At 50.8% G+C, this 16711-nt stretch overlaps 1 protein-coding gene across 4 annotated transcripts in view; it reads right to left on the minus strand.

Moving 5' to 3' along the window:
• The window catches only part of DISC1 (DISC1 scaffold protein), a 261582-nt gene that overhangs the window by 167442 nt on the left and 77429 nt on the right, over positions 1-16711 (minus strand). For all 4 annotated transcript variants that reach the window (XM_053913325.2, XM_071219437.1, XM_053913323.2 and 1 more), the window contains exons 5-6: positions 5516-5630; positions 1938-2173 (exon numbers count right to left, since the gene is read on the minus strand). In XM_053913325.2, the coding sequence (XP_053769300.1) occupies positions 1938-2173; positions 5516-5630 (351 nt within the window). The remainder of the gene's footprint in view (positions 1-1937; positions 2174-5515; positions 5631-16711) is intronic.

Here is a 16711-nt window from a genome sequence, read left to right on the forward strand (position 1 = left end):
TGAGAAAGCCCTTGCTCTGCCAGCTATACCCTCTGCACAGGTACAGGGCACACCTGTGGGGAATCTCCCGGGAATTCAGCTCAACACTCAGAGGCTTTGTGAAATGCTGCCCAGGGCTCTAAGTTAGGCAGCCTTAACTTCCTCCCTCAGAGAGCTTGTGGGAGAGATGGGGGGTAAGGGGGGAGCTAACAAGCCTCTGTGCTGTGAGGAGCAAATGGAGATTAAATGGGGCACAGCTGGTCGGTGGAGCCACAAAAAGGCTCTTTACACCTCATATATAAGTATTTGTATTTATAAATGTAACTTTACACATGCTTCATCAAATTCTGCATTATATGTAATATATACTATATTGCATGTGTTACATAGAACTACATGCCATATATCATTTGTAGTACACGTGTTATATATGTACACACGTGTGTGCATGCACGGGCATGTATGGAATGACTTCCACAGGGTGATAAGGAAGCAGAAGGAAAGATCCCCAGAGGCCGAGGCATATGGTGCAAGGACATGTTCAAAGATGCAGGAAGGGCCACACAAGCCCAGGTCAATGGTTTGTTTCCATCGGCTGAAATGTGGCAACAGTGCAGAGCTCCTCCCGGCCTCCGTGGGCAGCAGCCATGGAGGTGGATCCCTGCAGGGAAGTCCTAGGGCTGGCCGGGGAGTGGGAGGAAGTCCTCAGCCACTCACAGAGCATCTGTGCCTTGCAATTACGGGCCAGAGAGGACGTGATGCCTGTGCAGGAGGGGCGGTCACCTACTAAGTAGTCTGAGACACATTGGGACAGGCAGTTTGAAGGCCGTCGGGACACTGAAATCCCCATAATAAAAATAACAAGCAGTAAGCATAGCCAAGTGCTTGCTACCATCTGTTATAACATGTTTCTTTGTATTAACTTGGTTCATCCAGGTAACAGCCCTGCAAGGTAGGTAGTATTATTATCATCAACCAGCCAGGACGCAGTTGAATGAGGATTCCAGCCTAGAGTCCGTATTCTCAACCGGTACTTTATCGGTGAATCCGATCGAGGATGTTCTTCAGCATAATAACTGAGCAGAACACTCCCTCCCCGCCCAACGCTCTGCGGCCACAGCCCTTCCAGCCCTTGCTGCCCAGCTGCACGTGTGTTCCGGAACGACTCACCTGTTGGCTGACACGTGTCAGCGTACGTTCTGTCTTTCCCCAAATAAGATTATGATCTCCTGAATGGCAAGAGGTAGAAAGGCATCTGGTAGACAACCCACCACCCAGAACGCACAGACAATTCTCATTCCAGATTAAGTGGACAAGAAAAAGGCTCTGAATTAATGCACACGAGTTTAAGTGTCAGTTTTGCCTCTTGTTCGCTGGGACTTTGGGGAAAGTACTGCCCACCATAAACTTCCCTTCCTGCATCCGTATCATGAACATCGTGATAGAAGCAACTCATAGAGTGAAGCTTTGAGCCGCGCCTGGCACACAGTAAGCCCCGGAGAGATGTCAGCTCTCATTAATCACCGTGCTTCCTTCCAGCCCAAAGCGCTGTCATTGCTGGATCTCCTCCTCCTGGCGGACAGCCCATCCCCTGGCAAGAGGTCTAGTTCACCTCCCTGCAGATGACCTCAGCAAAGGTCAGCATCGGAATCTCTACCCGACGGAGCTCCATGAGAGCTCAAAGGAGTGTTTGGAAATGGGACACGTATTTAATACAATACAGAGGGACACTGGCATTTGGTGGGCTGGGTGGCCAGGATGTAAAATATCGTGCATGCTCAGGACTGCCCCACACAATAGACTTTCCCTGCTCAAAATACTGATAGTGATTCCCCTGAAAAAAAAATGCAGCTCTGCTTGGGAAATATTTTATACGTGGGACAGCAGACAAAATCAACTCCATAACCAACAGGTCAAGGAAGTGAGCAATCCAAAATCAGTTAGGAAACCACCAGTACCTCCTTATGCTTTCGGGGGGTCCTACAGGGAGGGGGACCTGACTGGCTAAGGCCAGGGTGTCCTGCACAGCCTCTTGAACCTCCTGCAGCTCGCCGGGGGACAGCCAGCCCATCAGGGGACTCAGGTCACAGCCCTGCCACAGGAGAAGCTGCTCTTGCAAGTCTATTTCCCTTCTCAGCTGTTGATCTTTTGCTTCCAGCACAGACATCCTGGCTTGGAGGGCTGCGATTTCTTTCTGCAGAGAAAGGAGAGACCAGATTTTATAAATTAGCCCTGACAGTGGCAGACGACTCCGCTGACGAGTGGTTTAAAGGCGAGTCCTCCTTGTGCATGGAAGACGTGCAGTCCCCCTTTTGTGGCCAGCAGATTTGGGGAGGTTTGCTGAACTGGAAAAAGCACACCAGCTTTCTATTTCTGATTAGTCGGCATAAAGAAAAGCATCCCCTCCCGAGCATTAAACAACTACGGGGCTGAGCCAACGGTTTGACTTGGAAGAACCCAGCAAAAATACAAATGACTTACTTTAAGTGCAAGAGCCAGAACACAGGGTAGCAAACACCACGCACCCGAGATACGAGCTACGCAGGCAACGCCAGTTACAGATCACAAGAGAAAAGCTAACTATCTTCGGTTGGGTTGTCCCCAAACATGAAAACTTAGCGTGCAGAAAAGGAGTAAAACTCCTGGCTTCTTGGGTCCACAGGATTGAAAGAGTAACAAGATGCCACAGATCGCGTTAGGCCATCTCAAGTTCATAAAAATATTAAATATATTTAATTCCCACTAATAGCGCAAACCCAAACCCAGAGACTTCAGGGACCGTTATCCTGCCCGGAGGTCCATGATTAGGAGCGGCAGGTGACTGTGCACTCACTGTGTGCCCGAGTTTTAGCAGATAGCATCTCGCCGCCCCGAGGCTTCCGCATTTAAAATGAGACTCTTTTCATTAGCATCCCCCCGAGTTCCGTGCAGTGGTTTCTGGCTGATAAGAGCACAACTTTGATCCTGGGGGTCCCCCCATCTCCTACCCGTGTTCTCTCAACCCCAAGGTTAGATCACCTACAGCTTCTACCTCCTGACACTACTTCCTTTTGGGAGGCGGGGAAACAGAAGAACTATTGAGGATCCACCACCAAGACGCGCTAAGAAAAAAGTAACACACCCTGGCTAGTGTGGCTCAGTGGGTTGGAGCATCATCTGTAAACTGAAAGGCCGGGGCACACGCCCAGGTTACTGGTTTGGTCCCCTGGCCCCCAGTCGGGGCAGGTGCGAGAGGCAACTGATTGATGTTTCTCTCCCTCTCTCTCTCCTTCCCTTCCCCACTCTCTAAAAAAGCAAGAAGCATGTCCTCTGGGGAGGATTAAAAAAAGAGAAGGATTAGACATGGCTCCCAACTAACTTCCCACTTCCACCTTCGACTGCCCCTACCCCGTTGTTTTCTTTCTTTCTTTCTTTCTTTTCAGTTTTTTAAACTGTGGTAAAATACAGGGAACATGAAATTTGCCACCCGAGCCATTTTTAAGTGTCCAGTTCAATGGCATTCACACTGTCATACAACCGTCATCCCGTCCATCTCCAGAACTCTTTACCTTGCAAAACCGAAACCCCATTCCCACCCAGCACCGCCTCCCCATCCCCCCTCCCCAGCCCGACACACTGCCACTGTGCGGTCTGTCTCCGTGGATCTGACTCTTCTAGGGGCCGCGTGTAAGTGCGAGCACACGGTACTCGTCTGTTTCTGACTGGCTCGTTGCACTCAGCTCGATGTCCTCAACGTTCATCCACGGGGCAGCCGTGTCAGAATGCCCTTCCTGTTTAAGGCTGAGGAACGTCCATTGTATGGATGGGTCACCTCTCGTCCATCCACGTATCTGACAGTGGACACTTGGATTCCTTCCACCTTCTGGCTATCATGAATAATGCTGCCATGGACACACCTCTTTGAGTCCCTGCTTTGAATTTTGGACACAGACCCAGACGTAGAACTGCTGGATCTCGTGGTGATTCTACTTCCAATTTTCTGAAGAATCACCATACTGCTTTCCACAGCGGCGCTGCACCCTATGCTTAACACAGGAGTCAAAGTGGTCCTCCGCTCCAATCAGAGAAAAGCCCAAGTCCCTTCAAAGGCCCACAAGACCCTAGAAGGCCCCTTTATCTCTGAACTTCTCTCTCTCCTCCCCACATGGCTTCCTGGCCACCAGTGGAACCCACGGGGGCCCATGCCCACCGCAGCTCCCACACGGCTGTTCCCTCTGCTGGAGACACACTCACTGGGCTTTCTGCAAGGCCTGCTCCCTCGCCTCCTTCAAGCTTTTCCTTCAATCTCATTCCTCAACCAGCGGACCCCATCCATCCCCCGTTCCCCATCACCTGGGGCTATGCCTTGTGACTCTTACCACCTACAAATTACTAAGTATATAATTAGTAAATAGTTATGATGTTTGTTAGGCACTCAATAAATACTTGCTGAGTAAGTGGGGACCGACCTGCCCCCAGAGTTCTGTCGAGAACAAGCTCCGCAAACCCTGCGTGCCCTGGGCTATGATCGTTTCTGAATACCTGACGTCGCCTGGACTCTGCTGCCGTTAACTGGTGACTAAACCAAAACCCAGGTTTCACGTTGCCAGCTGTCCCAGCTTGGTGACGACGCTCCAGGAATATGCAAGTGCTTGGTTCGCTGGAGAATATTTTCCAATTCCGATGACTTCTGCTTCCGTTGCCCCCCTTGCTGTTGCAGGCACCCGGCTGAGCCAACTCAGAAAACAAGAATACTCTGCACGAGGGGCTGCGATGGGGGTATCCAGTCTCTCGCCCAAGCTCCCATGAACTTGCCTAAGTTCATCCCCCTGTTTAGAGCCTAAGCCTGGGTTTGGACCCGGGTGCTCAAGTCCTCCTTTCTCTCCAGAAATCAAGTTGCTTCCAATCCACGTTTCCTCGCTGAGCCCCATGCTTGCCTCTAGGCCTCCAGGCTCCGGCAGGTGCAGATTCAGCTTCACCATCCCTGCCTCTCGGGGGGCCCTATGAAATTCCAGGGGTCCCCATTGCCCCGGCTTTAGCTCAGTGCTGCCCTAGATTTCTAGCCACCAGGTGACCCGTCCACTGCCCAGGGCCACCCAGAACTCCCCATGATGCCTGCCCATCATTCCCAGACCCGCCTGTCTACTTACATCCTACTTCCTACTTACGGTCCCTACTTACTACTCCACCTCCTAACAACTGCTACTCACAGTCCAGCTCGATGGGAATTTCATAAAGGATATCTTTCTGCCTCGAAAAGAACCTTCTAAAGGTCAAAATGATAAGAGGTGACAAATTGGCCTGGCAGGCAGGGAAGCACTTTCAAAGGTAATGAGGGATATCAAAACCTGCACGAAGGCTGCTGAGCACCAGCCCCTCATTTGTAATGAGACTCGTACACACCTGGCCGTCATCTCCACCAGACCTGCCCTTCGTACACGCCGGGGACGGACAAGCACTAATCACTACTCCAGGGAAGAGCCACTTCACCGTGGCCTTTGGCTGAAAGGATTAAGAAAAACGCTTCCTATTTCTTGAATATTCTCCACCTGCTTACCTGCAATTGCTGCTTTTCTTGAAGAAGCCAGTCTCGCCTGGTGATGGACACGCCCCCGTGCTCCTGAGCAGGGGGCTCCACTCCGAGTGGAGCTGGGGTGTCCTCGCCGCCCACCCTGAAAATAAAACAGACATGGTACAGATATGGAGAAGCTGAAACCCTCTGGTCTCCAGGAATGGGGAGAGAAAGGAATTGCACAAAGTGGTCCCCAGCTGCCCTCGTCTTTGGGAGGGTCGTGGGGGTGAGGTCCCTCACGTAAGTTTCTGTTTTAATGACCATCTGTTGGGACTTTGGCTTTTTCCCAGAGCCAGCTTGCTACTATTGGCCCTGTACCACACACTACCGCGGCCCCTAGCCACACGGCAGCTATCACATGTACCGAAAGTGTAAAACACACCAGGCTGTAAAGATCTAGTAAGAAAACAAAGAGTACAAAACGTCTTATTAATGATAGTTCATGTTCATTACACGTTGGAGTGATTTTTTTTATATATTGAGCTGAATTAAATATATTTTTAACTAATTTTACAGGCTTCTTTTTTTTTTTTCAACATGGCTGCTAGATCATTTAAGATCACGGCCGTGGTCTGCATTATATTTGACTGGACGGCCTGGAGCTGACCATCCCGATAGAGCCAGACTTCAGGGCTGACCTTGGCCGTGGAGATTAAAAAGAGGCGTGACTGACTTGCAGGCGCTAAGGTCAGGGCTTCTCAGAAATGCTTTGCTAAAAAACTGTCATAACCACTTAAAGTCTGTTCGGCTCTCTCTTATTCTTGCAGGAGTTGGCCTATTTGATGAAGGCCACGCCAGTGAAACGCGATTCAGGCTGGAGCCCAAACCAGAGCTGGCAAGTCGCTTTGCGGAAGTTTTGCAGGTAATTATCATCCAAGGATGATAAATTCATCCTTAAAGTATTCGATTTCTAACTCCATGCAGTGGGACGGAAAAAAAACATCCCCTAAGCAAAACTATGTCAACGAGTCAAGGAAACTATGTCTAAGAAAACACTGTAACTCCAATTAAAAGGCAAATGACGAGCTGCGATGGAAAAGAAGGAAATCTTGCTAATTTCAAGAGTTCCAGCAAGTCAGGAAGAGATGAACACATCTGTCAGAAGTTCAAAAGAAGGAATTGCAAAGGGTTCAATTTGTAGCCCTTGTATCATCAAAAATGGTTTTAAGTGCAAATTCAGGCAATAGGAAGTATCATTTTTCACCTAATAAACTGGCAAAAGTTTACATAAACCATCAGTCTTTGATGAACACAGGGAATAAGAATTGGACTTAACCTATAATATAACTTGGAATCTTACAGTCCCACTTCTAAGAATTCGTTGTATGTAAATAATCATAGATGCACACAAAGATTAGCTACACCAATACTGCATTTTTTTCTTGGCGGCCAGAAACAGAAAACACTGCAACTGTGGCCCAAAAGGAGGACAAGAGCAGTAAACCGTGGCACAGGCCCCTGAGGAGGACAGCACAGCCACCAAAAGTGGGTCGAAGGAGCGGTACACGCATGGAAAATGTTCACTCTCCATGGCTATTTTTAAAGCAGGCATTACGGTGATATGTAGATTATGAAGCAAGTATCATAAAAATAGTATGTGCCCTGGCCGACGTGGCCCAGTTACTCAGAGCATCGTCGCATAACCCAACTGCAGGTTCAATTCCCAGTGGGGGCACATGCCTAGGTTGCGGGTTCGATCCCTGTTGCCGGTGCATACAATCCATGGTCTGGCACGTACGGGAAGCAACGAGTCGATGCTTCTCTCTCCCCCCTCCTCTCTCTCTAAGAACGCAATGAAGAAATGTCCTCGGGTGAGGATTAAATGAATGAATAAATAACATGCATAAAATAGATGATGGGAAAATATCCAGCAATTCTATCAGTTCTCATCTCTGGGTGATAGGATGACTTCTTTTGGCCAATCTTTGATTTTCTGCTTGATTTTACTTAAATCCTGTAACACAGCCAACCTGCTGCAGCCCCTGGACAGAACAGACATGCCTGTGTTTGAAAGAAGCCCCATCCATACATTAATGGTCAAGGGCATCGCTCTGCCGAGAAGCAGGTATCTGCAGCTTCTGACGGCCCAAGGCATGACGCACCCCTGCCTCCTCCCCCACAAGCTCCTGCCACAAAGCCAGACCGCAGCTGCCGCATGCGTATTTGAGCAGAAGCGCGACGCTGCCCGTTCTGATTCGTACCTTTGCGGGGCCTCACCACCTCCGCGTGTCTTAGAAAAGGAAATGAGTAACTGAGCCTTGTACATGCTGTGCTTTGTCTGTCTCCTTTCAGTTCTAACCCATTCATTCATTCATTCAGAAGGAAGGAAGAACATTATTAAGTTCCCCTCCTGTGCGCCATGGGCTGTGCTGGGGTGCCAGGGACACAGCCATCAACAACAGACTTGAGTCCCACACAGAGTGGGGACAAGCACGCTCCATCAAGGGTCCAACCAGCAGGGCAGGAGCTGAAACGTGGAAACGACTGCCCCACTGGCTAAGTCTTCACGTGGCACTTAAAACACGTGAGCCCACCTAGCACTGCAGTGCAGCGGCCCTAACAATTTTAGAGACCCTGGAGGAAAATATGCCGCTTAGCTTTTCTCAGTCAGAGCAGCAGCCATGGAACACGGAGCCTGGCTCGTATTCCTGGGTTTCTCTGAATCATCTTGAAAATGTTTACTCGTTGTAACACACCACACAACTCAGAAATTTATCTGAAGGCCCATTACTCTCAGGTCCACGTGCTTCAAGGCAAATAACAGCAGAAACAGTGAACACGTTAAACGGATGAGAGTGAAATAAACTCGTACGAACCGAGAATGTGCTGTGTGGCAGACCCGATCCTTTTTGCCACACTCACTTCTCACTGCGGACATCATCACTTCAGCTTTACCAATGAGGAAACCATGTCACAGAGGTTAAGTGAGTGGCTCCCGGCCACACAGAGAGCAGTAAGGGAGGTGAGGAGTCAGCGATGCGTGCGGCCGCTTCCACCAGCCGGTTACCGCTCTCTGCAAGACTGCAAACTTCTGCTTCCTCCTGGCTTCCGGTCATGTGCACCCACACCCATTGATTGAGTCCCTTGCTCTCTGCGCAACAGGGGCAGCCGACAGCAACGGGCGGGGCTCAGCACCCACTGGGAGGTAGACAGACAACCTGCGGTCCAGCCGCAGTTTCTCCTTTTTCTGGCTGTGCATCCTTGGACTCACCAAAGCTCTCTGAACCGTTCCCTCTTCGTTTTTGAGAGGATGATGATAATAGCTTCCCTGTACGGCGGATCACGGGGATCAAATTTATTCGACAAATGACCACTGAGCGCCTACTGCGTGCAGGCCCTTCTGTCTGCAGAAAGCTTGCCGTGGGCTGTCTCACGTCTCAGTGTTTGCACCAGGAAACGGGCTGTGCTCCTGCGCAGTGGACACACTGCCTGGTGCCAGGTGACGAAGGGTAAAGATGGGGTGTTTCTGCGCAGAGGTTCCTCAGAAGATTTCAAGTGGAACCGCCTATGGCCCAGCGACTGCACTTCTGGGTACAGGTCTGAAGAAATCCAAAATAAATGTGCCCCTGTGTTCATTTTAGTATTAGTTACAAGGGCCACGCTGTGGAAGCAGCCCAAGTGCCGTCGATAGACAAGGGGATAAAAGAGGCTGTGGAACACACATGCAACGATGTCGCTGGGTCAAAACAAAGACAGACATCTTCCTATTTGCGACAGCACGGACGGACCTAGAGGGTGTCCTGCTAAGTGGAATAAGTCGGACAGAGAAACACAGATACCATATGATCTCACTTATATGTGGAATCTAAACATAAGTAAATGAATGAATGAATGAACACACTAAACAGAAACAAACTCACAGATGCAGAGAACAAACTGATGGCTGCCGGGTGGGAGGGGTTCGGAGGAGGGGTGATGAAGGTGAGGGATTAGGAAGTACAGATCGGCCGTTACAAAGTAGTCACAGGGATGTAAAGAGCAGCACAGGAAATATAGGTGATAACACTGTAGTAACTACGTACAGTGCCAGGCGGGTGCTGGAAATATCAGGGAACACCTGGGTAAATATATGATTGGCTAACCACTATGCTGTACACCTAAGACTAATACCAAATAATGCTCAATGTAAAAAAATAAATATAGTTTTCATTTAAAAAAAAAAGATGCATACGCCCTGGCTGGTGTGGCTTAGTGGACTGAGTGCCAGCCTGCGAAACAAAGGGTCGCTGGTTCAATTCCCGGCCAGGGCACATGCCTGGGTTGCAAGCCAGGCCCCCAGTAGGGGGTGCATGAGAGGCAACCACATGTTGATGTTTCTCTCCCTCTCTTTCTCCCTCCCCTCCCCTCTCTAAAAATAAATAAATAAAATATTTTTAAAATAAGTAAAATTTTAAAAAGATGGACTGTTTCTGAGGATCTCTAGATGTCACAGAGAGGGCGTCTCCGGAATGGAACCATTCCCATCTATTGGCGTCCACGGGAACTGGACGCGCCTCCTCCTCCTCCTCCGGGCCCCAGAGCTCGCACGGCCATCCGCTCTAGACCGTGGGCCTCCGGGCGGAGAGACTGCACCATCTCACGCTGGTGTCCCCAGTGCCTAGCACGGAGCAGGGGCCCCGCAAATATGTGTTGAATGATTTAATGAGTCCATGGCCTGGACAATCCAGAACTCGTTTATATGCAGCTTTCTATTGCATTAGATCACTTCTTTGCACAAATGTATTTCCCAGCGTGCTCTGTTTATGCAAATATTATTTCCTGGATTTCCTAAATAGATACCATCTGGGTCGGGATGGGAGCTATTGAAGGAAATCACCATCTAATTGAAATTAGCTAAGAGGAGCTACAGGTGGGTAACTGGGAATTCTCCCTATGATGGTTAATCACATTCATTACTTAATCCATCAGCAAAGCCCCAGTGATTAACCAAAACCCCTCTCTCTGCCCCTCAGGCTTTGACTCAGGGGACAGAAAGCCATCCACAGACGGCTGAGCGGTGGCCCCGGGACACGCGGCAGCTCAGTAACGAAGCGAGGGACAGGCTTCCCTGTTTCAGACCTCCGGTCCTCTGAGCCCCCCGCTTCGCCCTTCAACAGCGTCGTTCCCTTTATATTTAATATTCTCGATGCACAATCCCCAATGTCGCTGCAAATGAGCGTCACTGCTCTAAACTAATCAGTACGTGGAAGCAGCACATCCCTCGGGGGCGGGAATTGCAGCCGGAGGGTGGGATGTCAGAACAGCACCTGGGGCCGGTTAGGGGTGTCTCAGACCCCAGGCTCAGCCCCGAGGCACCACGCAGGCCCCCACGCGGGGCTGCCCACAGCTGGAAAAATCCTGGCCTTCCTGCTTTTTCCTTTCCCCCAATCATTTAAGGAAGGATAAAACCGTTCGCAGAGTGAGACCCCACAACCCCTGAAAACAGTCAGACTCCAGCTTGCACAGAAGAACGTTTTTCGCCCCAGTAACTATATTCACCATGTGACTTTTGTGAGGAAAGGCTGAAGCACCCACTGGGCGTCAGCGTCCCCAGAGCCCGGTGGTTCATGACCGTGTGCCTGTGATGAGCCTGCGTGGCCACTGCCCCTCCCCCGGGGCCCTCCGTGCCCATCCTTCGCTCAGAGGGCTGCCTGCGGAACCATCTGGAGAACGCCAATCGGGCAGAGGAGAAGCCAGACACTCCACCTGCCAGGGCACGGGGCAAAATGGCCCACAGCAGCTGCTGTGGTTTGCACGGTTGTGTGTATAACACAGTTGTGTATGCTGCACGGTTGCGTGTATAACACAGTTGTGTGTGCTGCACAGTTGTGTGTATGACACAGTTCTGTATGCTGCACGGTCGCGTGTATGACACAGTTCTGTATGCTGCACGGTCGCGTGTATGACACAGTTCTGTATGCTGCACGGTCGCGTGTATGACACAGTTCTGTATGCTGCACGGTCGCGTGTATGACACAGTTCTGTATGCTGCACGGTCGCGTGTATGACACAGTTCTGTATGCTGCACGGTCGCGTGTATGACACAGTTCTGTATGCTGCACGGTCGCGTGTATGACACCGTTGTGTATGCTGCAAGGTCGCGTGTATGACACCGTTGTGTATGCTGCACGGTCGCGTGTATGACACCGTTGTGTATGCTGCACGGTCGCGTGTATGACACCGTTGTGTATGCTGCACGGTCGCGTGTATGACACCGTTGTGTATGCTGCACGGTCGCGTGTATGACACCGTTGTGTATGCTGCACGGCCGCGTGTATGACACCGTTCTGTATGCTGCAAGGTCGCGTGTATGACACCGTTGTGTATGCTGCACGGTCGCGTGTATGACACCATTGTGTATGCTGCACGGCCGCGTGTATGACACCGTTCTGTATGCTGCAAGGTCGCGTGTATGACACCGTTGTGTATGCTGCACGGTCGCGTGTATGACACAGTTCTGTATGCTGCACGGTCGCATGTATGACACCGTTGTGTATGCTGCACGGTTGTGTGTATGACACCGTTGTGTATGCTGCAAGGTCGCGTGTATGACACCGTGGTGTATGCTGCACGGTCGTGTGTATGACACCGTTGTGTATGCTGCACGGTTGCGTGTATGACACAGTTCTGTATGCTGCAAGGTCGTGTGTATGACACCGTGGTGTATGCTGCACGGTCGCGTGTATGACACCGTGGTGTATGCTGCACGGTCGCGTGTATGACACCATTGTGTATGCTGCACGGTCGTGTGTATGACACCGTTGTGTATGCTGCACGGTTGCGTGTATGACACAGTTCTGTATGCTGCAAGGTCGTGTGTATGACACCGTGGTGTATGCTGGACGGTCGTGTGTATGACACCGTGGTGTATGCTGCACGGTCGTGTGTATGACACCGTTGTGTATGCTGCACGGTCGCGTGTATGACACCGTGGTGTATGCTGGACGGTCGTGTGTATGACACCGTGGTGTATGCTGCACGGTCGTGTGTATGACACCGTGGTGTATGCTGCACGGTCGTGTGTATGACACCGTGGTGTATGCTGCACGGTCGTGTGTATGACACCGTGGTGTATGCTGCACGGTCGTGTGTATGACACCATTGTGTATGCTGCACGGTCGTGTGTATGACACCGTGGTGTATGCTGCACGGTCGTGTGTATGACACCGTTGTGTATGCTGGACGGTCGCGTGTATGACACAGTCGTGTGTGCTGCACGGTCGTGTGTATGACACAGACAACTCTGCCAGGCTTCACTGTGCGAGGAAATTGCTGAGTCAAGCCGAGGCGGGATGCTGTGATCCAGTCAAGGAAAGGCCCCGCGTTCGCGAGACCAGCGCTCTCGGCGCCACAGTTAAGGACACCTCCCGTTGAGGTGGCTGTTTCTGGCAACGGGACAGAGTGCGGCCGTTCGGAACACCTTTGCTAACGGCTGCCCCTACTGATGACCATTCTATCGACTTCTCCGCACGTCACCTGGCTGACGTGCTTCCGCCTCCCACTCCGGGGAAGACAGTGATAGAGAAGCGGTTGGCGTCAGTCACATAACGTCACCGCAGTGTGCTGTAAAGGCAACAGCCATGAACCAAGGAGGCCACTCGGACAGCACAATCAAGTACTGTATAGTCGCCAGAGGTGATATGGGTCCCTTGACAGCTCTTCCTTCAGACATAAGATTTGGGTCTAAAGAGTTAGGAGAAGGGAACAAAAGTCAGAGTCCTTAGGAAACGGGGCGTTGCTGTTTCAAACGCAGAAGTGACCACCCTGCCAGAGGGATGCATGCACATTTATCTGGGCGGATGACAGCTACGCCTTTGGTTCCAGGACAGACTTGTTGAATTCTAGTGGAGAGGGGGACGTGGAAGACCTTACCTGGCAACTTCTAGTTATAGTCCACTAGTTCTGAAACAAGTTTTGAGGAGCCCTCTGTGGCTGCCTCAGCTTATTTTTCTCCGTTCTCCCTCCTCCCTTCTCCTCCAGAGACAGTGACAAGGCCCAGCAGGGGCTCCTGGAAACTGGACACGCGGCAGGCACTGCCCATCCGGTGCCCATCTGGCTCCTCCCCTGGCACGCTGGCAACAATGGCCATTTTTAGGCCGTATCATACCAGCCCTCTCGTATTTTCATCTTTTGTAAAACGTGTCTGTGACAATTATTCTCTAGTCTTTCTGCAGTGCTTCCTCACTCCATCTGTGAACGTAGAGCTGTCACTGAATTCTACGGCGTGGTGTTCCCCACGTGACAAATAAATGGGAGTAAGAACCACATGTTCCAAAGGGAACAGAGGAAGAGCGAGTCCGAGGAGAAATAGCTCAGTCCAGAAGCATCACCAGCTACGCATCATTTCTCTCTCTCCATCGGAACGGCAGTGTGTGCGCAGGAAACACTTGGCTGGGAAACCAGCGCTCCGCCTCAATAAGCCCCACTGGAAAACTACTGTGTATCTTCGTTTTTAAACTCAGCTGTATTTACTTACTTGTGTTTTAAGTTGTCCACTGGGAAAAGGTCTTTTTAAAAAACCCTCACACAAAGATGTGCCTATTGATTGTAGAGAGAAGGGAAAGGGAAGGAGAAAGACAGGGAGGGAAACATTGATGTGAGAGAGAAACATCGATCCACTGCCTCTCTTAAGCACCCTGACAAAGCAAGCCCGCAGCCTGGGCATGCACCCTGACCAGGGACCAAACCCATGACCTCTCAGTGTATGAGCCAATGGTCCCAACAACTGCACCACAGGGGCCAGGCTGGGAAAGAGCCTTTAATAAGGACATCGTGCACACACACGATTTAGTAGTACAGGTGACCGATTTTAGTGCACGCGCTGGGGAAGGCCCAATGGGAAAGCACACAGGATGAATAGTCTAAGCTTGGGTTCTCTCCATAGCAAAGCGTGAGACCAGGATCTGGGTTGGGGCTGTTTTTTGGAGAAGCGATTCCCACAAAACTAGGAGTGAGGGAGTGAGAAAGAGGAAAAGCCGATAATCAATGTAATCAATGTTGAGCTGATCACTACATGGGTGACTGGGGCTCAATCCTACGAAGAGCCCTCTGGATAAAGGAACTGGAGAGCCATGGTGGGCAACAGGGTCTGCATGCCCACCATTCCCTATGGCAAAGATGTGTGAGCTTCCTGTGAATCGAGTAGACATCGCAAAGGCTAACCTCACAACAACTGTGCCGTAGGGCAAGGGGCCCCCACAGAAAGGGGCTGAGCCATTGCGAAAAGTGATGGCTGCCTGAGTGAGGCAGAGGGGGCTCCCTTCTTACCAGGGTCAAGGCAGCGGGAGGCCCAGTGGTGCCCACTGGGGAACCCGCACATGAGTCCCTGTAGAGAGCAGGTGGTCAACCTCCAGCAGCCAGAGAGGCAGCAGCAACCAACAAGGAGAGGGTCACAGACACTGGACAGGGAAAGATTTGAATTGGGGGTATAATTACGTTCCAGACTGGATGGACGAATGGACATCAGCCACTGAAAGTGCCCCAGACACTTCCGTTATCTGCCCAGGACATTGTAAAGGAATGGGAAAGATGGGTTCCCCAGCACAACGGAGACTGGAGGAGAAGGAAGCCACGCTGCACTTGTGCCCACGGAGGACAGGCACCCAGGAACCCACTGTGTTACCGAGAGGACCCGAATCTGCTCTTCAGGGAGCCTGGTTGACCCCCGAAGGCAGCAGCTAGAACTCCCTGAACTGCCAGAAGGGCCTGAGCAAACCGGGTACCATGCAGGCCGGTCACCGACACAAGCTTTAGAGAGTTAACTGTGCTTTTTAAAAACTGAATTCCACAGGGATTATAATGAACAAAGGGACGGTAAAAATTAAAATTGAAGTACCTGATTGTACTTGGGAGTTCACATTTCCTTGAATCCTGTTCTAAACAAAGTTGTGATAACCTGAGGCCCCTAGACGCCTGAGGAGTGGGGCGTCCGTGTGCCCCTGCACTGCACGCGGTCACTCGTACGCCTGTACATGTGCGGTTTGGAACAGAAGAAGTCTACAGCTTTCACCAGATTCTCACAGAAATACTTGATCCCAGAAGCTTAGGAGACACTTATTAGTGTTATTAATTCATTGAGAAATGCTAAGTCCATACAACTATCTTATTTCTAAAAAGAAAAAAGTGCCATTCATTGCAAAGCATTCTGTTTCCCCCTTGACTCAGGAGCCTGAGAAACCTTTCTGTTCAGGCTCAGGGCTCACTGGTCTGGGAGCTCCAGCCCAGCACCGTGTCCCCCCGGTGGCCGCTGTGAGAGCTGCAGCCACAGCCCCTGGTTTAGGGGAGACCTGCACCTAAATGCAGGTGATGACAGATGTGACAGGCTAGATGGGCACTGGCATATTGAAAGACAATTCTTAAAAAATTATGAGCACCTGTGTGGTGTTAATATGCATTATAAGAACACAGGAAAGAAACCAGTTTGGGGTCACTACCCTCTCGCTGTGTTCATAATAAGACAGGCGGATTTGGAAAAGATAATACATACATAACTAACTGGAGTTTGGCCGACAGTGATCTGATTCAACCCTCTCACTCTCCGATGCGGGGAGTGAAGTGCGCAGAAGTTAGGAAACTGCACCAGGGCATGACAGGGGGTCAGTGGAGGAAGTAAGACCAGACCTCAGGCTTCCCGATCTCCAGTCCGGGGTTCTGTCAAAATACCGAGAAGCCCCTCTTGCCGGGGGAATCGGAAGGAGGGCTGAAGAAGCATTTTCTCTAGGGCAACTGGACCACATCAGAGTGAAGCTGCTGTTTCTCTCTCTCCCAACAGACACTCACATTTATCTTTGTCACCCTGTACATAGACACATGCACACATGTATCATATTCACTGATTCGGTGAATACTTAGGGAATACTTAGTATGGCCCAGGCACTGTTCTAGTCTCTGGGCATAAATAGGTAAGTGCAATACAGCCTGTCCTCCAGGATCTTGTAGTGTGTCCGAGTAGACAGGTACCGGAGGAAAGATGTTTACTTAACACCCAAGACAGTGGTGAGGTATTCAGGTGCTCCAGTAATGCAAGGGGGAGACGGTGTGGCTCATGGGCGAGGCTACACAAGGATGGTAGTGACAATGGTGGGTCACGTGCAACATCGTAGAATTTAGAAGCTCTCAGGGCATTCAGGTAACTTCTCACACTGCACTATGTATGGACTGCAGGTGTTGGAGAGGGCGGGTTAAATTCTGGTCTGCCGGGCA

This window comes from Desmodus rotundus, chromosome 10 (genome assembly GCF_022682495.2).
Source record: "Desmodus rotundus isolate HL8 chromosome 10, HLdesRot8A.1, whole genome shotgun sequence".
NCBI lineage: Eukaryota > Metazoa > Chordata > Mammalia > Chiroptera > Phyllostomidae > Desmodus > Desmodus rotundus.